The sequence below is a fragment of the Botrytis byssoidea genome (assembly GCF_014898295.1).
Source record: "Botrytis byssoidea strain MUCL 94 chromosome Unknown BBYS_028, whole genome shotgun sequence".
NCBI classification, from domain to species: Eukaryota; Fungi; Ascomycota; class Leotiomycetes; order Helotiales; family Sclerotiniaceae; genus Botrytis; species Botrytis byssoidea.
Genome location: NW_024065869.1, coordinates 245,958 through 268,860, shown reverse-complemented (window position 1 = coordinate 268,860; position 22,903 = coordinate 245,958). Strand labels below are relative to the sequence as shown.

At 34.1% G+C, this 22,903-nt stretch overlaps 6 protein-coding genes across 6 annotated transcripts; 1 reads left to right on the top strand and 5 right to left on the bottom strand.

Annotated features, from left to right (window-relative positions):
* Positions 1–601: 601 nt before the first annotated feature.
* EAE97_010513 (uncharacterized protein) lies at positions 602–1,729 on the bottom strand (the record flags this gene model as incomplete). Its single annotated transcript, XM_038881028.1, has 2 exons — positions 1,586–1,729; positions 602–1,533 (listed from the first exon to the last, which is right to left on the bottom strand). Exons 1-2 carry the CDS (start codon positions 1,641–1,643, stop codon positions 602–604), a joined length of 990 nt encoding a protein of 329 aa, XP_038728146.1. The 5' UTR covers positions 1,644–1,729.
* Positions 1,730–12,540: 10,811 nt separating this feature from the next.
* On the bottom strand, positions 12,541–13,685 carry EAE97_010512 (uncharacterized protein; the record flags this gene model as incomplete). The annotated part of the gene is made up of 3 exons (XM_038881027.1): positions 12,541–12,816; positions 12,883–13,496; positions 13,544–13,685. The coding sequence occupies 3 exons, from the start codon at positions 13,683–13,685 to the stop codon at positions 12,541–12,543; spliced, it is 1,032 nt and encodes a 343-aa protein (XP_038728145.1).
* Positions 13,686–14,275: 590 nt separating this feature from the next.
* Positions 14,276–15,785, top strand: EAE97_010511 (uncharacterized protein). The gene is made up of 2 exons (XM_038881026.1): positions 14,276–14,786; positions 14,858–15,785. The coding sequence occupies exons 1-2, from the start codon at positions 14,586–14,588 to the stop codon at positions 15,122–15,124; spliced, it is 468 nt and encodes a 155-aa protein (XP_038728144.1). The 5' UTR covers positions 14,276–14,585; the 3' UTR covers positions 15,125–15,785.
* A 273-nt stretch (positions 15,786–16,058) lies between these two features.
* On the bottom strand, positions 16,059–17,093 carry EAE97_010510 (uncharacterized protein; the record flags this gene model as incomplete). Its single annotated transcript, XM_038881025.1, has 3 exons — positions 16,059–16,491; positions 16,547–16,985; positions 17,039–17,093. The coding sequence occupies 3 exons, from the start codon at positions 17,091–17,093 to the stop codon at positions 16,059–16,061; spliced, it is 927 nt and encodes a 308-aa protein (XP_038728143.1).
* Positions 17,094–18,371: 1,278 nt separating this feature from the next.
* EAE97_010509 (uncharacterized protein) lies at positions 18,372–20,136 on the bottom strand (the record flags this gene model as incomplete). The annotated part of the gene is made up of 4 exons (XM_038881024.1): positions 18,372–18,435; positions 18,482–18,978; positions 19,028–20,079; positions 20,133–20,136. The coding sequence occupies 4 exons, from the start codon at positions 20,134–20,136 to the stop codon at positions 18,372–18,374; spliced, it is 1,617 nt and encodes a 538-aa protein (XP_038728142.1).
* Positions 20,137–20,996: 860 nt separating this feature from the next.
* EAE97_010508 (uncharacterized protein) lies at positions 20,997–22,869 on the bottom strand (the record flags this gene model as incomplete). The annotated part of the gene is made up of 4 exons (XM_038881023.1): positions 20,997–21,644; positions 21,697–22,010; positions 22,095–22,709; positions 22,776–22,869. The coding sequence occupies 4 exons, from the start codon at positions 22,867–22,869 to the stop codon at positions 20,997–20,999; spliced, it is 1,671 nt and encodes a 556-aa protein (XP_038728141.1).
* Between the last annotated feature and the right edge of the window lie 34 nt (positions 22,870–22,903).

Below are 22,903 nucleotides of genomic sequence, written 5' to 3'. Positions count from 1 at the left end.
AAGAAGGGGGATTTGGATTTTGGATTTTTTGAGCAATCACTTAAAGTATTCAATTCACAAATATGCTATCATGCTATCATGGTATCTCATGCAATTCTGTAGAAAATCCCTCAAGAATCAAGAAAAGCCAGTTCTTATTTTCTTGTAGGTAGGTATGTATGTATGCTTTCTAAAAGTTAAACTAGGTAGGTAGGTAGGTATGGTAGGTATGGTAAGGACAGTCCGAATACAGAATCCCCAGCTGGAGAAAGGAATATTCTTTTTTTGAATGAAATGGAAATGAAGTGAGCCGAAATGAAATGAAAGTGAACGAGAAAATTGGACGAGAAAATGATCGTGTGTGATAGTGGCGGGAATGAAAAATCAAGATAAATTCAATTGGGTTGGGTTAGGTTGGAAAATTCCTCCATCTCTTCATGCATGTATATCATGATATACTGGAGCTGCACCATCTCTCTCTCCTATCTCTCCTCTCCCTTTCCCTCTCTCCTCTCTCCCCCTGTCTCTCTATGTCGATTTTTTTTTTTCTTTTCTTCTTTATCTTTCAAGACAGGAGGAGAGGTGTGCGTGGTGATTTGGAGTGGGGTGGCGTGTGCTGGTTTTACCAGGAGGAATATCCGTTGTTGTTTTTGCCTTTGTTCCATCCGTAGTTGTTGTTGTTGTCGTGCTTGTTGTCATGCTTATCATCATGCTTATCGTCGTCGTGCTTGTCGTCATGTTTGTTATCGTCGTGCTTTCCCCCATCATGCTTATCATCGTCATGCTTGTCATTGTCGTGCTTGTCATCATGCTTGTCGTTATCGCGTTTTTCACTCCCGTGCTTGTAATCGTCATTTTTATCATTGTCATGTTTTCCGCCTCCGTGTTTGCCATTGTCGTGCTTGTCGTTGTCGTGCTTGTCGTTGTCGTGCTTGTCATCGTCATGTTTGTTTCCTTTGCCATGTTTGTCGTTGCCACGTTTTCCACTACCGTGCTTGTAATCGTCATGTCCATCATTGTCGTGCTTGTCATTATCATGCTTTCCGCCACCATGATTGCCATTATCATGTTTGTTACCCTTGCCATATTTGTCATGGTCGTCATGCTTGTCATCTCTGCCGCCTCTTCTGTGGATAGAACCTCCTCCATATCCTCCTCCATATCCTCCTCCATATCCATAATTGTCGTTCTTATCATCTCCGTAAGAGTTAGAAACTCCACCATAACCATGAGAATTGCCGTGATCGTCGTTCTTGCCGCCATTGTTATAGTCTCCGCCATAACCTTTGTTGTCTCCACCGAATCCCTTATTCCACGCATAATTGCCGTACTTGTCATCTCTGTAGGAGTGAGATACTCCGCCGGAACCTTTCTTGCCTCCATTGCTACCATGATTTCCGTTATTGCCATGTTCATTCTCATGACCATATTTTCCATCGCTGCCATAATTATCGCTCTTGCCATGCCCCCCATAGGTATCGTGATTGCCGTAATTTTCGTTCTTGCCACCCTTGTTTCCGCCATCGTGCGAGACAGAGTGGTCGTCGCCAGGAACTAAATTTGTTAGTAAGCGGTAGTTTTGGAGGAGAGAATGGACTGGACAAACCGGGAATGGCGGAGGCACTGAGGCCGAGAGATAGGATGATGATGTTAATGAGTTGCATCTCGGCGATGGTGTTTGTCAATGCGTTGAAGGCAGAGAAGTGTTTGGTTTATGACGCTGGTATCAAGTGAATTGTCTGTTCAAGCTTGAAGATTGCAGTGTGATGATTGAAGCTGTTGATCGAAGCTGTTGAAAAGGAAAAAGATGAAGATTAGCTCGATATAAGTACTGAGCTATCTATCAATAGACAAAGCCTCTCCAGCCAGCTTACGGACTGACGACTGATTTAGAACTCAGCTGTTACTTCTCTCAGAGGAACATGTCCGATCCACATCATCTTCGTCAAACTCTGCCTTTAACTTCCTCAGCCGGCAAACGTAAGTCGTTGGTCACACTTCAGCCGGGCTGGAGTACTTACAAGGCAAATCACCTTTGCGTTGTCGGGTATTGATTTGCCAAGTCATGTTATTAAGTTTGAGTTTGGTTTTGATGTGAATTGTCACTCACTGAGCCTTCCCATCGGCAAGACGAATCTCCAAAGCTGTCCGTCCATATTTAGACGATACATAATACATATTACATTCGTTCCATCATTCATACTCCGCAGTCAAATCTCCGTTTCTTTCCACACATGATATTTTGAGGCTCATTCGTCTGTTTCGGAGCTCCTACAATTTTACGTAATGAACGATTATGAATCTTCATCTTCCTGCAGAATTATATTATAAGATCTTTTTACGAGTTGGTATTACATACGATGTCTCGCGGACATACACAATACACAGTACACTCATGCATAAACATCGACATGGACATGGCCAGCCTCGAAATAGATAAATTCTTGCTTGTACGAACATCAATTTTCAAGAACCTTCTAAGCCGTTGACGCCTTACCTCGCGGCATTACGTGATCGTTGGCGAGATGGCGTGTATTGAAATAGTCATCCCGTGCCGCTGCCGCGGCCGCTGAATATGTGTACTCCTCATACATATAGTGTAATCGTGGAGACTTCGCCAAGCTGGTGCGTAATGAAATGGGATGGGATGGAATGAATGCATTTGTCATGGTTTGCTAAGATTGGAAATGTGGATGGGGAGGAGATCGGTGGATTGACTTACTTGCATGTTGTGTTACCATACACAAACATACAAACAAGCACGACTCGGATCTGCACGCAGGGAAGTCGAACTGGACTTGGACTTGAGATCGATCCGTATCTTGGCGCTTGGGCTTCTGTTTTCTGGGGAAATTGTCTGGTTTGAATGATGGATTGATAGATTGATAGATTGGCATAGATATTAGATAGTAAGAAATAATTTGTGAGTGAGTGTGTGAAAATTGAGAAGGTTTTCGTCATTTTCATCACGCGATCATTCGAAATTTACATGTATATGTATATAGGTATATATGTATATAGGTATATCATATGTAGTCCCCGAGCCAAGAATTTAGCACTATGTGATTCGAAGAGGTAAGAGGAGGATCATGTGGGGAACGTGTAGGGTATGGTATGGATGTACCGGTATCCTTGTTCATTTGCTCGGTAGTTGTGTGACGGGGTACATAGTAAGAAGCGGTACATGGTAGGCGAAATCTGGGGAAGGGAGATACACGGGTAGGGTGATTCATGAGGAAATATGGTTGGGTTTGCGGGTTGATGGTTTGATGGGAAATTTTGGACTTGTGGGTCAGTGCTGGGGTACTATTTGAAGGTTTCTTTGGGTGTTTGCTTGGGAAGGGGGTTGAAGAGAGAAAATAATTTCTATGGTATTTTGGGCGGTTTCAAGGTGTTTTACTTACTTGAAGATGGGGTTTGAAGCTTGCAGAGCTTGGAATGGACATAGGATAGTGATAAGGTATGAGTGTTTGCTAATTACACTATTTCAGATTCCAGTGGAAATGGTCTTCATCTGGGCTTTGGATCAAGTGGCTGTTATGGAACAGAAATTATACTTCTATCTTTCAATTCTTTCTTCTGACTTGATCTTTGAGTATTGTGTGGTGTTTAACATACTAAGCTTGTTACCTAGATTGGGGAGATGTGTAGACATTTCACTACCATGATACGGAATTCTTCTTTCGGAAATTCTTGAAGAGTCTAGAGAGGATATTGACAAAAAGAAGAACACATCATGATCTCCTATGTCGAACTAGTGAATAGATAAGTATAGATTACTGGAAAGCGGTTTAGCGGAGGTAGATGAGCGACCAGTCTATGATTGTCTAAAAGGTGAAAGAAACTTCTGCATCATATAATCGTGTATACTGAGATGAAATCTTTACTGCTTATTATTCTACATTCATGAAGTGAAGGGATGGGATTAGATTAGATCCACGGACTCGAAATTGATAGGAGGAGAAGAGATTTCACTGCGCGACTAGAAGAACCAGCTATGTATGATCGGTAATAGCTGGTCATATCGATGAATATTAATCAGTTAGCTTACTAGCTTTATTAATGTCTTGTATGATCTATCTTGGAATTGAAGGATACCGTGGTTCATGCTAGACTGGGCATGCAACTCAAGCTCGATGATGGATGAAGGTTCGATAGCACCCAAGTACCTAAGTGTTTAAAGAAGCCACACCACAAAATCTACATCCAGCGCTTTAGCAGCTGGTTCTCAGTTTCTAGATAGCTAGATACGAAGCTAACACTCGCGAGACGAGATATAAATAGTTCAAGAGCCTAGTTTTTCCATTTTCGACAGTCTAATAGAATAATTTCGCTGATGCAAAAATGTGATGCGACGCGACTCAAAGACCAAAAATATCCACCACAGCCAGAGAAATTATCTTTTCTATCCACTTACTACAAATTTTGAACTACAGTGCAAAATCTATTTATCGATATTGCTATCCCCATGCTCTGACAACAATAGCTGTGCAATTTTCTTATTTTACTTTAGTATTGATGTATCTGTTATTTCAAGACAGTGTGTGTAACCCACCAAGTAAGCAGAGTAGAGGATGGGGAGAAACATTTTGAAACTAGGTGGATGTGCTGGAATGGTGAGATATTAATAATAGGCTGTGAGAGGCAATCACGTTCTATAGAGTGAAAATAGAATTGAATTTGTTTCATAGTGTAATTGATGACTTGTATGGGATTTATTTTAAAGTGGTATGAAAAGAGTCTGTATTTCTATTTTTGAGGGAGAGATGAGGTGACTGTGTAGAGAAATCAAAACTTTCTGGTTGGATCTGAATGACATATAGCATGATTCTTCGTCTTTGACAAGTCTGGACACAATACTCTACTACTTCCCATCTAATCCACCATACAGCACTTCCACACTTCAATACCCTCACTATCTATACATCTGATAGACTCCTCAGAGTGAGACATACTGGGCAGATGACGAAAGATCTATCCCGCAGTCTCAGGATGGAATGGGAATTTCCCGAGGGTCTTCTTTGTTGCAGATCTCCATGTCTCTCCTTATTGGTGTAGCATTATAAAAACGTGTGGCACAAACACAAATTTGATAGGATGAGAGTGCTGAAATTGACGATGAGAGCTTGGCGAAGGGGCTTACTTTAGTATGGCTGAGCGATTTGATTGGTTATTCATGAGGTCCTTTTGGATGGGATTATGTTATACTTTTAATCACGTGTATGTACTAAATTAGTCTAGCTCAGATTAGCTAAGTTAGTGCCAATATCTTAGTCCTTGGCACTATTCTAAATAATCATTTTTTAATCCATATACAAATCTTATAAATAATAGCAAATCCTATTTTGAATATCAAAACAAATTATTAATTATTATACTAAATCATTTTTTTTATTATATTGTATATTCTATAATCAAATCTTTTGTTATACTTCTTTTAAATTATAAAAAAACATTTTATTTATTATATCTAAATATTATTATGAATTTAAATATATTTTAATAGAATATTATATTCTTGAATAATAATATAAAATAATTTTATTATCAAATTAAAAGCTTAATTTGATATAATTTTTTAAGAAATTATATCAAAAGCAAGATTACTTAATTCTTTTTTTATCAAATATTCTAGAATTCAAAATAAATTATTAGTTTAATAATAAAATATTATTACTTGAATTTTACTTAATTTAAATATAAATAATTAAATAATATTTATTTTTTTATATAAATCTTTATTAAGCAATCCCTTTTTTTTATTAAATAATTTTTAATAAATATTTAATATATTTATTAATTAATTTAATAATTATAATCAAATAATTAAAATAATTTAAGATATTATTAATATTTTATTTATATTATAAATTGTAAGGTAAGATTATTATTTTCTAATATCTGATATATCCTTTTTAATATACTCTATCTATTACTAACTCATCATTACTAGTTTTTTATCAAATAAAATAGAATCTTTAGCTATCATCTTTTTTATAAAACAAGTTCAATAGTTAACTATAAGCAATCCAAGCTTTTATATAATAGAATCCTTATTATAATTATTTCACATTTCCATTCTTAAAGATCTAGATTATTTTGATCTAAAATAAATAAAATTAAATATATTGATTACAATAATGAATAACTTTTAGTTTTTTATAATATATTCTCATTATTATTATATAAAAACTAAATCGTTAGATATTCTTAGGAATTATTTGTTATTTACCCTTCTTACTCCTAGCTTGATTAATATCTATATACAAAGGTATAGTTTTTGATACACTAATGAAATATTCAATACACTATAATTGGAAATTAAAAACTAATATTGAGAATTGATATATTAAATTGGAAATATATTTTTATTATATTATTAGATATAATATTTAAGAAGTTAGAAAAGCTTAAGTATATTATTAGAGATATACATTAATATAAAAATCCTGAAGAGTTTATTTAGAATATTATAGTTTTTAATCAAAATATAGATACTATCGAGTTTGAATATATTCAAATACTTATTACTTATCAATATTTAATTACAAAACTTTGCATTTATATATTTATTCTAATATTAGAAACAAATCTATTAACCTTTATAAAACAAATTGAATAAAAAAAGAATAATTGATTTAATATTTACTATCCTAATTTCATTAATAATTATTTATTTAGTTAGTATAACAATAAATACTTTTCTTTTAATAAACTATAATACTAGAATAATTATAAATCTATTTACTTTTTCTTATCTTCTAAGGATTTCTCTAATCTCTATAAGAAATATAATGCTAATAAGATAAAGAATAATATTAGATAAAATACATTTTTATTAAATAGGAAATCATATTGAAAACAGAATTCCAAACAAAATTAAAAAACTGATAAAATAAGAATCTATAATATCAAAAAGAATAAGATAAAGAAAATTGTTATTACAAATGAAATAACAAAAGATCATAATAATTATATATATAATCAAATTTATTATTAAGAATTAAAAAGTAGTTATAAAAAGTTAAATATTGATTCTAATATTTATAATAAAGAAATAGATATATAATATATTCATTTTATTCAAAATTCTGTTTTAATATTATTTAAGTCTTTAAATATTAAAATATCAATTGATATAAAATTTGATAATATATATTAAAATAATATTAAGAGTTTTTAATTTAATAAGGGAAATCAAAAATCAAGATCTACCCTTTTAAATATTGATTTTAAATATAAATTGAATAATTTTATAATATTTTAAAATATTAAAATTAATAAAACTAAATATCAATATTACAATTATTAGAAAATATTTTATATTAGAAATAAATTATATATCTATCTTAAAAATCAATATAGAAAATATAAATTAATGAAATATTCAGTAAAATCCAAGATTAATAATATTTCAAAAGCTATTTTATCTTATTTCTTACAATTTATTAATTAATTTAAATAAAATATTATATTAATTAAATCTAAAAAATTATTCTCAATTCAATATTAATTTTAAATAATTTGTTTTATAGCTAAAATAAATAAATCACTATCAGATTATGTATTTAGGGGTTAAAGATATATTGAGATTAAAATATTATTGAATAGTTTTTAAAATGAAATATATATAATTTATTTCAATATAGATTATAATATAAGTTTAATTAATTAATCTTTTCTATTTGAAATATATTTTATTATAAAGATTTATATTATAAATAAGATTATAAATATTTGTAATTTAGATTCCCAAAAATATAATGTAAATCAATTTATAAATTTGGATTTTTATCTATTAGTAACTAATAGTATTATAGCTTATTTCTATTATAAAATTCATATTGTAAATATACTGAATATTAAAGTTTTATTGAATAACAATATTACTATCCCAGAAGAATAGATTATCGATTTAAACAACAAAATCTTAATTCTATCTCAATATACAGATTTATAAGCTAAAATTGTAATATAATCAAAAAAGATTAAAAGAAAAATCCCAATTTATATTATAAATAAAATTATTATTTTATTTCATTTTTAAATATTTATATTAATTATAAATAAAAAGAATAATAAATTGTTTTTTTTAATTTATAATATAATTTATAAATCTTTGTAACAAGGGAATTTTATATTTTTCTTATATTTGATATTTAATAAGTTTAGCTTTATTATAATTGAGAATTCTATAAATAAAGAAATAATGATTTATAAGAATTTAAAGTTTAGGAATATTATAGAATCTAATATTTAGATAATAATAGTTATAAATAAGATTAATATTTATTATTTTATTCAAATATTGATTATTATATTTAAATCCAAAAAACACTTTTTGATTAAAGAATTGCTTATAGCTATAGTAATTATAGCCTTATAAACAATTAGTAGCACAAATAATATTCTAGATTATATAAGTATAATTGATTCAGAACTTATTAAACAAAAGATTGTTTTATTAAATAAAATTATAATTTATAGAAATAAAATATAGAAATAGTAATTAAAGGATTTAATAATAAGTAATTACATAATTTAAAAAGATTGAAAAGGTTTTATAAATATATTAAAAAGCAAAGAAATAGAGATTAACTTATACAAAAATTAGGAAAAGAAATTCAGATCAAATAAGGCAAAGATTTATTTTATAAGTTAAAAAGATTAGATTCTTATAAATAAAATTTATAATAAACTTTATAAATAAGATTATTTCAAATAAATAATAAAACTAGTCCTTTTTAGTTTTTTAGTATTTTGTATATAGAAAAAGATAATTAATAAAAAAAAATTATATTAAAAAAAAGTAAAGTTATTATAGATATCTATATATTGAATCAGATTATCATTTCTGATGTATATTCAATCTCCACACAAACCAATATTATTATAATTATAGCTGAATATCCTTTTATATTTATTATTAATTATACTAGCTTTTTCTATTAGTAATGTATCAAAAAGGATTATCAGAAATACCTCATCATATCATCTTATTATAATTAAAAGACATTTATTTATATAATAATAGAATTTAGAAATTCATTAATTTATATTTAGAGATATATTAATATTATTCTTAGATTAAAAAGAGAGTTTATAAGAGTTTATATTAATAATATTATTATTTTTAATCATATATTTAAAGATTATTTAAATATCTTTAATAGGTTTTTTTGTAATTAAAAAATATAAATATTATTTTAAATTTTAAAAATACTTTTTAGTTTATTCTTCTATTATATTATTTAATTAAAAAGTAAATATATTTGATTTTGTATTAATAAAAGATAAGCTTTTTATTATCTAAACTTTAGTTTTTTTTTAATCTTTAAAACAATTCAAATATTATCTTAATTTATTAGTTATTTGTAATAATATATCCTATATTATGTAAAAGTATTAATAATATTATAAAAAAGAAAAAGCGAGCTAAATTATTTATTATATATTTATAATAAGAATATTATTATAAAAGTTAAAAGAAAAAACTTGGTGGCAATTTTGAAACTCAAAAATATTATTATTAAAAAAAGGGATTTATTCAATAAATTATAACTTATTTTCAAGAAATCTTCAATTTTATATTATTTCAATTCTGAGAAAAGACTATATATTAATATAGATATATTCAAAAAAGGAATTAATAATATAATTTATTATTTTATAATTAATTTATTAATTCAAAAGTCTATTATATTAATTATATTTCTCTCTTGATTTATTATATTTATTAAATCTAATTATTAATTAATTAAATTAGAGATTACAGATTTATATTAAATAATTTCAAGAATTTAGTATTTAATTAAATTATTAAAATTTCTGATAATAATATATATAGATTATTTTATAAATATCTAGATTATTATTTAAATTTCTATAAATATATTTTCCTTAATTTAATTAAATTCTTATTATTTGCAAAATTCCGAATATCTTTTCCAATTTTGTTTTAAGATATAATATAAGTTTGAATACTTTAATATTGTGCTAGATATCTTATTATAATTTTATATTATTAAGAAAAAAACAAATAAATAGAAATCAATTTAAATAGAATCAAGTTATAACTACAAAATATCAGAAATTATAATCTATTTTATAATAATTCTATAGATTGAAAAGATTTGGCTATAAAAACTTAAATAGATATATATATTGGATTTATAGTGTACCAAATTGATTAAATAAATTGAAGAAAATAAAAAACTGAGAATTAATATTACAAAGTTATTTTTCAAAATGAAATAAAATATTCTATATATAAAATCTAATGTAATATATCTATAAAAAAGATTAATAATACTCATATCTCTAAAAAACGAAATATTTAATTATATATATAATTAATTAGGATATTCAGATTATAATTATATTTATAAAAAGATTTCTTTCAGTTTTTATATTTTTAATATATCTAAAAAGCTTTAATCTTTTCTTTATTATTATTATTGATATAGAATATTATTAACTCCTTAATATCAATCTTATAAATCACTATAATCTATTCTAACTCCTTTATATATCTTTTATATAATATCTATCGATTTCATTTTAACTTTATTTAAATCAATATTGGATTTATTTAATTATACTTTATCAATTACAAATAAATTCTTTAAAGCAATTATTTTGATTTCTAGAAGAAATACTTGAATTACAGCTTAATAAGGAAATTCCCTAATTCAATATCTATTTCTAATATTGTAAAGAATATCTCATATAATTATTTCTAATTAAAACAAAAAGTTTATTTTTAAGGTATAAAAAAGGATTATAGATTTATTAAATATTAAACTATTATTTAATACAATTTAATACCTATAGACAAATAGAAATAATAAATATATTAATTAGATAATAGAGATTGCTTTTCAATATTATTTTAATACTCTAAATAATAATTTGTAATAACTAATAATATTATCATATTTATTTATAGTTTTATTAAATTCTATATCTCAAGGTATAAATATTATTATTATTATAATAATATATAGATCTAGGATTAAAGAGTTATTCGATATTATAACAAAAGCAATTGTGAAACTGGTAGAAATATTATCCTGAAGAGCTAGATCCAAATCTATAATAAAACAAATAGTTAAAGTATACTTAATAAAATCTATAAATAATATTAAATACAAATCTATAATAATTAAGGTAATCAATATAATTAAATTTATAGTTATATTTATAAAGTATTATTTCAATTAATAATATAAATCTATATTCTTTAAGATTAGGAATTATATTTCTTTATAATTATATTGAAAATATAATATATCTAATATTATAAATAGAAATATAAAGATTGAGTAATAGTTTATAAATCTATTTAAAATTCTAAAGAAAATCAAATATTTAGCTTATTAAATCAAACTATTTGAGTTTATAAAGATATATTTAATTATTAATATTATACATTTTGAATTTATATTAGATCCTATATAAAATCCCTTTTATTATTTTTTTGCATAAAGAATTCTATAGAATTTTAAATTGATTTTAAAAAGAATTCTGTGGAAATAAGTTTTATATAGAAAAAAAGGAAAAGAAATAAATAAATACTTGATTTAATATTTAAAAAGAGAGGTAAAATAAAATTAATAAATATTAAATAAAAAAGTTCTAATAGAATTAATTAGAACTTTTAATAAATAAATTTATATATATTTAAAAATAGAAATCAAAATTAAATATATTTTGTTTTAGAGTAAAGTATTTTTTCAATTATAGTATTTGTTATACTTTTAATTATGTGTATATATTAAATTAGTTTAATTCAGATTAGCTAAGCTAGTGCCAATATCTTGGCCCTTGGTATTATTCTAAATAACCATCTTTTAATCCACACACAAACCTCACAGATTATAAGTTATAATAATCAATCATGTTCCGTCTCCAAGTGTTCTAGATAGATATGAGGGTTTTACTGATACAAGTCTCGCTAATGTTTGGACTGTCTATCGTTGCCCCCCGAGAAAAGTTTGGAGTTCCGGGAAGAAGTTTTTTGGGTATTGGGAGGCGATAAGGGTTGTCTTAGATGTGACGTGTTATGTTTTCTCGTCTCTTGCTCTTATTGCGAGATATGATAGTAATCTCTATCACAGGGATATCCGTGATATACAATTTACCCATACCTTTCATACCGCGCGTCTTAGTCGGCAGGATTTGTCGGGTTCTCGGACGAATGCGCAGGTGAAGAGAATGTGGAATATTGTGCGAGACGTGAATATAAATCTTTGCAATTGAGATCAAGTAGAAATCAAGTCCTCTATTTTTGACATAACCCTCAATGGGTTTCAATTATTCGTATTAACCGATATACGCTATGTACATCCGTATACGACTCTCAAACTTCGATATGATCTATTCAACTCTTTCCTTGTGATTCCTCTTCAGTACACTATTAAATTGTATGTAACTTCGATATCCTTATCGAACTATGCAGCTTGTGTAGAGAGCTTTCCTTTGGCCTGGGGGGATTGCGCTGATTTGAGATACATACCATTGCCTCTCATGAAAATAATCAACTATAAAAACTCGTAGAGCTTAGTGATGATGTCTCCACGGATCGTCCTTCAGTGGAACCTTTCTCCAGGTAAATTCCGGAACAAACTTTTCTTGATTCCAATCACGAGTGTGTTTCAGACACATTACCAGCTCTGGCGGGTTCCAACTTGTATAACTCCCTCTTCGAGTAAGACGAAAACTGGCTTTGGCAACTTGTTGTATAACCAATGACATTTTCCACAAATCTACATCATACAAACTTGTATGTCCGTTTATTTTTGAGAGAACTATTTCCTTCGTCTCATCCCCATCTTCCTTTTCCAAAACTAAGATAAGAGTTTCCAAGCCTCAAAATGCAGGTAGATGATAAGCCGCTTTTACCTGAAACTCCCGAATCCACTTGACTGATATCGCTAGTGTTTTGATTCTTTCTAATTGGTCTGGCTCCATTGCTTGTTTGAGCGCCAGCAACATTCTTGGTATATTACCATCAGGGTGGGAGTAGCCCTTAATGATTCCCAACATTGGCGGATTAAGGAAAAGAACCTCGTGTGTAAAATTGATAATGGCATCCCTACTCCATGCTTTAATTCTCAAGTGTCGATTATTTTTCAACATCAAAGTTTCGTATCCCATGACGGATAGGAGATGGCTCCTACTTTCTCGATTCACATGGAATATAGCGTGCGCAGGGTGTTTCGTAGGAAAGATTGAATCTTTAGATATGTTTAGCTCTATGACACGCCCATGTTCAGGAGCACATAGACACCAAATATTTTGCCGCATCTCGGGCGGCAGTTCTGGGAATAGGGTGAAAGTTTTTGGACACAGTGTAAATGATGGTGGAGGATGAACGGTAAGAGATGTGAATGGATAGGATCTCGACGACGAAGTTTGAACACCTTCGATTGGCTCGGTATCAAGTTGATCATTGAAAATCAATGGACAGTCAGAGAAATCGTCGGCGTAACCTCTTTGCTTTCGGTGCGAGTGTACTGGGATTTCATTAGCTGCTTTTATCAAGAACTCACTTATAACCTACTCATTCTTACAAACATTTCAAGCTCTTCCGCCAACAAATCAGAATTGGCATTATTGATTCGAAGACATGTGTAGATATCCTTAAATGCGTAGTGTACGCTAACTTGATATAGCAGATGCTCGGGATCCTCAATACAATCCATTCTTGTTAAGATATGAGAAAATGCTGTGGTTTTAGATTCAATGATACAAGAAGGATATGCCATTACAATTATACTTCCCATCTCCTTATGAATTTCAGAGAAGTCGCAATCCTGATCCACCACTAGTGTTTTAATCCTTCTCTTCTCGGGACTTGCAAGTCTTTCAGTCTTCATTGTCTTACCTTTCGTTCCTACTCAAGATCTGAACGGTCTTGAAACTTCAAAGGCCTTGTAAATTTGATTGATGAATATAGCTTCGATTCCAAGTTTAATGAACCTAGAAACATGATGTATCATAGTGAAGAGGAGGAGAATGAGAGAAATAAGAGGCTAAATGTGATGAACACTGAGTGAAATTTCCAGATCTTACGTAGAGTATAGAACTTTGAAATATCAATATGTGGCAAATAATGAGTAAAATTCATATTGAATAATCACTCAGGATCCATTTGTCAAGCTTTTGACTGGGTAATGCTAAGTCAAATCCAAATCTTGATGCTGGGTTGTTTGTGGCTGTGGTTGGGTCTTGCTAAATTTCGTCAGATTACCAATTGATCATCGCAGTGCAGTGTCAATGATTGTGAAGAAGTGGATTATTTTTGCTTTGAAGATATAAAAATACTGACGACGACGACGTAAGGACCGAGTCAGTATGAATTTCCATTTTCATTTCAAACGGACAACAATTCATATCGTCATGAGAGCAGGTTAGGAAGCTGTCTGATCCCGTGTCAAAAATGACATCATGGCTTTAAACTGGGCATGTTCGTATTCACGTATTCTCATCGTACCTCAACTTACCACGAACGAAACTTTTCTTCTTCTCTTTATAACCTCAATTGTGTGCAAATACTTGAAGCCTCGACTCCGTCATAAATAAAAAAATAAAACACAATCGCAATGGGTTTATTCGCCGCCATACTCGGTCTCATTGGCACTGGTCAAATTGCCTTCACAGGATACAATCTCTACCTCTCCTCAATTGCTATCCCAAAGCTCCTCTCATACGAAGATAAAGCTGTAAAGGCTGCAAAATATTCAAACATCGCCGAGGAGCAATTGCTCAAGACGCGTACCACACAAGCTGCGAGTGTTGGAGCTGTAAGTCTTCATCTCTCCTCCTCTTACACCCATATACCCCTCATTTGACAACAACTGACTTTTCCTATTAGCTCCTCCTAAGCTTTCTAACCGCCACTCCATTTCTTCTCTCTCGCTATAGCAGTAGCACGATCTTTGCTCTCTCTGCAGTCAATCTCGCAGTCTTACTTGTCACAAGAGAATATGTAGGAGATTTTTGGAAGGGCAAAGCAAAAATGCCGATTCCAGGTACTGGAGACTTCAACGATGCAATTGGGTTGACGAATGAAATTAGAGCGAACCAATTGTTTTTGGCAATAAGCTGGGTGGCTTACGGAGTTGTGGGTTTGTTGGCATAAACGGGACAATGGGGAAACTGGATGAGATAGGATGGGATAGGATGGGGTAAAATAGGGTAGGATCAAAAGGAGTTTGGATGGTTGCATATATATGGACGGTGAGTGGCATATTATGGGAGGTTCGATCATCATTTCTACTGGATGCAATTAATTATTGCATATGGAACCTGGAAATGGAAGTACAAAATTTTACTGATATCGGTTCTCTGAGAATTTCAAGATTTCAGCGCACACAGTCTTTACATTGATGTGGAAGTGTCTGATACTTTTCTGTTGCTCTAAATAATGGCTTCTCTCCATTTTCGTGACACTTTGGGAAAAATCCAGAGAACGAGCAAGGTCTCTTCCTGATGATATCTGCAAAAGTTCGTTGATATCCGCGGCCATATCTGGTGGATGTAGTCTTTGGAGGTCTAGAACTTTCCTGTATCGGTATATCCATGAATGAGATTCTAGTAGAAGGCATTGCCTATTTCCTGCGCACTTTTATATCTCTATATTTAACTCACGTCTTTCGTGTGGAGAGCCGGGAAGTTGAGAAATACAAGCTACTCAGTCCTACATATACTTCCCTTCGATGACCTTTGTTATGTCAATTTGTTCATGTACGAAAGCTTTAGTCTCTAAATGTTTCTATAGGCAACGGAAGATGAATTGTATATACACTGCGCTAGAGAAAGAAATATTTGGTGTGTTACAGAGTAGAAACATAGCGCTCAAGGATTCTAATTAGTTACAATCTCACCTGACCAGGACTTTATTATTCAAAGGAGTCAGGAATATACGTATCCACTTGCTATTAGGTTGAACCTGCACCATCCACTTCATCAAAATACAGCCACGACTACTTGCTTTCCTTATAATACCCCCACATCAAGTACAAAAATCTACTGCAAGATCCAACTCCGCCCTCGCCTCTTTACAGTTCTCCTATCTACTCATACAAAAATCCTGTAAGCTTCAAAATACTCTCATTTCCAGTCGACCAGCTCAACTCCTTCACTTTCTCCAAGCCCCCCAACTCCTCTTCATATTTCCTCTTGATAAAGCTCCAACTATCCGGGCCCACTGGCAACCTCAATCCCATTTCTCCTTTTCTTTCCAATTCCGTCGCTTCGAGGAGGATCTGTGCAACTCTATCCGGATCCGCCACGTAATCTCCAAAATTAGGATTCTCCAGAAACGCCTCCAGCTGGCGTGTACCGAAAGAAGGATCTGTGTAAGCTGGATGTGCGGGAATCTTGACAAGAGACGAGGTGCCATAGTTAGTTTTGACTCCACCCGGCTCGATAATCAGGAAACGTATGTTCCAGGATTTGGGGATTTCGTGGTAAAGAGACTCGGTGAAACCTTCGAGTGCGAATTTACTAGTTCTGGTCAGATATCAAAGATGCATAGATATTGTGTGGACAAAAATCATACCTAGCGTGATAATAAGCCTGACCTGCAAAAGCCATCACACCACCCATCGTACTAATCTGCATGACCAATCCACCTTTCTCTACATTGACCTCTCTAAAAATCTTGACAGCTTCATTCGTTAAACGGGCTGCGCCCCAGAAATTGGTTTCTAGTATTTTGCGAGCGGTGTCGTCGGGGATGAATTCTGTATCGCCCAAAACACTATAGCCGGCATTATTGACGAGGATATCAATGTGTTTGAAAGTGGATAGACCACTAGCTAGAGCTTTGGTAACGGAGGATTGCGAAGTTACATCGAGGGCGAGAGCAAGAACACGTGGAGATTTAGGGAGATAGGTGAGAGATGAGGGGTTGCGGGCTGTGGCTATGATGGAATGGGTTGTTGCGTTGAAGATTTCTTGGGCGAGAGATCTTCCAATGCCGGATGAACAGCCAGTGACTTTGGGCTTTGTTAGTTAGGGGATGGAGAGGATTGGAGAGAGGAAAACTTACTGAACCATACTGTATCAGCGGGTAGGTTGGAGTCGATCTTGATGTTGGAAGACATTGTTCTATAAGCTTTAAAGAGCTAATTTGGCTCGTCTAATGCGATACTAGTAAAGGGGATGAAATTCGAATATGATGAGAATGATACTGAGATTGAAGCTTTGTTAATTGCGGAAGAAGAAGTTCTTTCTTCGCTGGGCATCTAGCATCTTATATACTATTTCTACATCTCTCACCTCCCCGTGAATCAACTGAATTATATTCCAAACCTTTCCGCATTTACAATATATCACTCTGTCCGTGACAAAGCATCGCAGAGTGCGGCCGTGTGCGGGCGGACTCCCGCCCGCACACGAGTGCGCTTTGTGGGAATAGCCAATCAATGATGGAGATAAAATATGTAGGTGGATGACATTCATGCAATGTCAGCACCGCTTTGAATGATCCGCCGCTAAAGCCGGTGGTATCTCCGCCTACTCTACGATATCTTGTGCAATATTTCCGAGATTGCGAAAAAGTTGGTATTTTTGTTAAAAGGCTGATGGATGATCTTTGGGGATGATGCATCATAATTCCGATTTTACTAGGGAATATCGGAAGGAATTTCTTCCTGTGGAAATCAAGGGGGTTTATTTCAAAATGCGGGGATCATAAGAGAGGTCATCTGTTTTGAGAGAATATTCTATGCAACTTGCTGACTGCAATGCGAATCTTTGTCTCGCGATTTTAGACATTGGTTTTAGTTTCTATTTATCCACGTCTAGGACATCATGATAGATATCTCTGCGTAATATCTATTTTATCGGAATGGCCTGTCAAGTTATTTTCATCCAGGAAAAACACTACGGGCGATAGATCGTGGATTAAGCTTCCCATTACCTGGAGAAAGGCACAAGGAGATGTCATACGAACACTTCATATGTTTCTGTTGGATAGCTTCGTTTCGTAAGGTGTGTACACATGTAGTACGTGTAAGGGTCAAATTTTCGTATCTCATTCTGTCTACATCCTTCGTTCTAAGGTGGATTGCTATATGAAAGCCCATCACACCCTACGTGTGAATCTGCGTAGGTAGCGTACCTCTTCGAAGTGGGTTGTAGCGTGATTCAGTATCGCGTGTGTCAATTTTTTCTTTTTCGAAATAGGTGAGGTGGTAGAAGAGTTACTACTCTGTGCTGGGGCTTCTGATCTCTTCATTATATTGATTCGATTGCACCCGTGCTATAACTATATGTTTACATTCGAAAGCGTGAATTGATCATGGAATTTCCTATATAGGAATGCGATAACACTTATAGACCTAAAATTTAATCCCCATTGTGCTGGGCTTGAAAATTGCTCAATTATACCAAGCTGCTATAGCTATCATGACATATATTGAGAGTAGCAATACACCTTGCAAGCTATATCTAATTAGCAAGTTCTAAACAAGAGTCCGAGACCACTCACTAATTACTCTTTCCTCCTGCAATAAGGAAATTAAACAGCAATACAGCCATGAACAGAGATGCCACCTGGAACCCATCGAACAATAAACCCATATCATCTATCCCCCAAATCCACGCAATAATCACAACCAGGGGCGTGATTAGTAGTGAGGTCTGAAGAGACTTGCCGGCCGATGCCATGATACTCAAGTCTAATTTATCCATCCGTGCACATGTAATGGGCATAAGATCATTGTTGAGAAAAGGAAGAAGAATCAGACCAACGAAACTAGGTGAGGCGTGATCTGCCGTCAGACCATCGATACTGTCTACAGCGAAAGTAGTGTTAAAGGCGAGTACAACTGTTCCGATAATGAGGGTAATTATACCGACCGTCATAGTGAGATGAGGCTCTAAATCTTCGCCGGTGGAATCAACAGCTGGCGGAGAAGACACGCTTCTGGTGATCTTGTCCTCTTTGGCGTCTTTGACAGTCGTTCTTGGTGCCCTTTTGATGTACTTCAACCAAAGTCAGCGCATATTGAGCCTGTGACGAATCTGGAATTACCAAGCCAGCTTCTGGATTGAAGACATATGAATGTGTTTTCAGCTGAAAGAATAGATAGATGCCATATACAAACAACAAAACAATTGCAGTCCCTCTAGATTGCGCAGCAATATTCTCCGGGGTCGAATTGGCAAAAAGATGAGATGCTGTTGGGATGATCAAGCTAGCCACAGATAATGTCAAGAAATTAGCGACATAACTTGCCGAGCTGACATTAAACGACTGTTCGAGTCGATCAATACCACCTGCGAAATAACTCGCGCCCATTATCAAAAGAACTCCGCCAAGAATTCCCCCGACTAGTGAAGTTTTCAAAATCTCGACCTGTCGAGTCTTGAGGAGAAGAATCGAGGTCACTAGTTGTACGATGTTCCCAAAAGTCATGTAGATCAATCCTCCCACTGTATTCCCAAAGCGTAACATTACTTCATCCATAGCCATATCGACAATAGAAGCGCTTGGAAAGATAGCAACGAAGTTTAGTATGAAAAGGATGACTGGTGGTAGATTGGTATAATTTGCAGCAAACCCTGCAGGTACAAATGGGAGAAGAAGCGACAACCATGATGAGCAGAAGATCGCGACTATTTTTTTGATCAAATTTTCATATGGTGATGTGTGATTTCTTGCATATTTGTTTGCTTTGTCAATTTCACAGTTTGGTTTGTCTTCGGGGCTGGAAGAGGAGCGTGGAAAACGATGCCGATGATGCTCTCCGAGGCTAGAGCCCGCTTCCCCCTCAGTAACTAGGTCACCAGCAGAAAGTGGACGCATAGGCTTCTCATCCAAGGTTGTCATGGCGAATAAAGACTCAATACCAGGGCGAAGCTTAGCGATCTCTGTATCCGAGAGTGTACGAGCTGGTCCCAAACGTGAGGGTATAGCATGCGTGTCACTTTCCGCTCTGCCAGATTCCTCATCCCTTCTTCCATGACGATCCATATCGAAGCCATTGTCGGCCCATCTTCTACCTCGTAGGAAAGGATTCCAGCTAGGAATTTGATCGCGCTCGGTTACAATTCTCGCGCTTCGAGCTTGGAGACGAACGGTATCTGCGTGTAGACATTGTTAAAATGTAACACTTTATCAAAATTACATAACTTACTCATATTGCTTGAAAGATGATAGCATTTTCCTAGAATTTCGCGAGGATATCAAGGTCTGCATGGTTTCTATTATACCGCGTTTCTACATGTAAGACACTGCCTCACGCGCTGCACAAATGTGGCGCGGTCTCAGTTATGGAAGCGTGCCACCCGTCATTATTCTTTTCGATATCATTACTGTTTAATATGAATCATAGATGTTTCTCATCGCATAGAGTCTACTTCCCATGAAATGTGCAAGAGACAGTGGGGAGAACTTCCAGTGATTTATAGGTCCAGGCTGTCTCGTAAAGCGGAGCCGTGGGGAGAACCCACTAAGCTACTGTACCCCAGAGCCACAAGCTTTCGCTAATGATAATTTTAGGGATTAATTTCAAACTCCTCATGCTATAATGCCAGAATTATCAATTTGACACACAGCACTAACCAAATGTTCAAATTCCGTGCATTTACTTTTGATTTCAACCTCAACTTTGTTCGATAAGTATCGCTTGCCCTGATAGGGGGCTACCGGTGTTCACTGGAAAGCAATGATATATACCAGATGGACAGGTGTAGTGGTGTTTGAACATTACAATCATATATTCGCAGCCCGAGCGAGAACATGTACCTGCTTTGTGAGGATTATCTCTGTGTATACCGTGGGAACTAACGACGGCTTCAACACGATTTCACATCGTCTGGTCTTCCTTTCCATAGTGATTTCTGACATTCGATATCATATCAGATTTTGAATCTATACGGCTCAAATCACATTAGAATATTGGGCGCTGCTGTGAATATGGAAACCAAACCATCAATCTCTGCTGACTTGATCACCTTCTCCGAAAATAAAATGCCTTCCCCATCTTCAGTTGTCAGAACTACAGTTTTGCAATCTTACCCTCCCCTTCCTTCTTGATCTGATCTTTGAAAACTCTCCTCAAGATCTTCCCACTAGCACTTTTCGGAATACTCTCCACCCATCTCACTCCCCCCCTTAATCTCTTATAATCCGCCACTTTACCCTCTAGCCATTTCTTAACCTCCATTCCTTCTTTCTCTCCATACAATTTCCTATCTTCCTTTCCCACACTCGCTTTCCCAACCAAAAATCCAACCGGAACCTCCGTTTCCCGCTCTTTATCGAAAACTCCGACAACACAGCAATCCTCCACCCATTCATGTTCAACCAACACCCCTTCCAACTCTGCTGGCGCAACCTGATATCCCTTATACTTGATCAACTCTTTGACACGATCTGTTATATACATATTTCCGTTTGCATCTTGGAATCCAATATCCCCCGTTTTGAAGAACGGATATTTTGATTTCGCAGAGGGAGAAGAAGCAACCAGAGCAGCAGAAGTCGCATCCGGATTATTATGATAACCCAAGAACACATTGGGGCCTGAGATCCAAATTTCCCCCTCTTGACCCACAGGTACTTCAGCATTTGACGGCGACATGAATTTGACAATTTGATTTGCCAAGGGGGGTCCCACCGATCCGAGACCGTTATGATATTCGAGCTTTTCACAGCGTTAGCAAACTTTGATTGTTCATATCGAAGTCTCATCGTACCTGTATATGAGTTACCGGACTCGTTTCACTTAATCCATACGCTTGCCGTACCCCAACTCCCAGTCTCGCTTTCACCATGTGAATCAACTCTCTACTCAGCGGTGCAGCACCCGCTACAATATTTCCTAAGCTACTGATATCATATTCTTCCACCACTGGACTTTTCGCTAGATGTAAGACTATCGGTGGTGCGACGTATGTGTATGTGATTTTGAATTCTTGAATCAGAGAAAGGAAGGTGGGAAGAGAGAAAGATTTCATGACTATGGTAGGGATTCCGAGATAGCAGGGAAGATGGACGAGACATTGAAGACCTGTGACTGTTAGACTAATTCGAGCAATATACTTTTCCTCTTAACATCAATGGGAACGAGATAGAAGAGAAGAAAATAACATACCATACGCGTGAAAAAACGGCAAAACACTCAAAATTCGATCACGATCCCAACTCATCAACTTTCCCTCCCTCGAAGCTACTTGCATCAAATTCGCCACCACATTCCTATGAGTCAACATAACCCCCTTTGGCAACCCTGTCGTTCCAGAACTATACACCAAATACGCCAAATCCTTCTCCGGGTCTATCCTCACCCTCTTCTCATCCCGCTGCTCATCCTCCATAAAGATATCCCGAATCCCCCTTTCCCCTTCAGAAACCTCACCACCTTGCACCAATATCTCAATACACGTCCCAGTTTCCCTCTCAATACCATTCACGCATGCCCTTACCCTCCCCACCAATTCCTCCGTCGTGACAACAATTTTCGCCCCACAGTCTCTCAAGTGATGCGTTAATTCCCGTTTCGTATATACCGGATTTGCAGGACTGACTATCCCACCTATATAATGTGTTCCCCACATAGTAATGGGAGTATCGATATTGTTTTCCGAGAAAAGAGTCAGGACATCACCTTTCTTAAAAGAGTAATGGTGGCGGAGACCGAGGCCAAAAGAGATGGTTTGGGATCTTATAGAGGAGTAGGTGTGTGAAGAGGTGGATGAGGAGTAAAGGACTAAAGGTATTAGTTTTCTCCCTAGTTTTGAGATTCTGCAAAAGTAATGAAGTGAAAAAGAACTACCTTGATCGTCCGAAAATGGTTTATCCTCCCGTTTAAACAATATACTCCAGAGGTCCATCTCTGGAATTTTGATCTCTACGTGGAAATTCGACATCTTATCTTCTCTCATAAGTATATCCAGCTTCTCA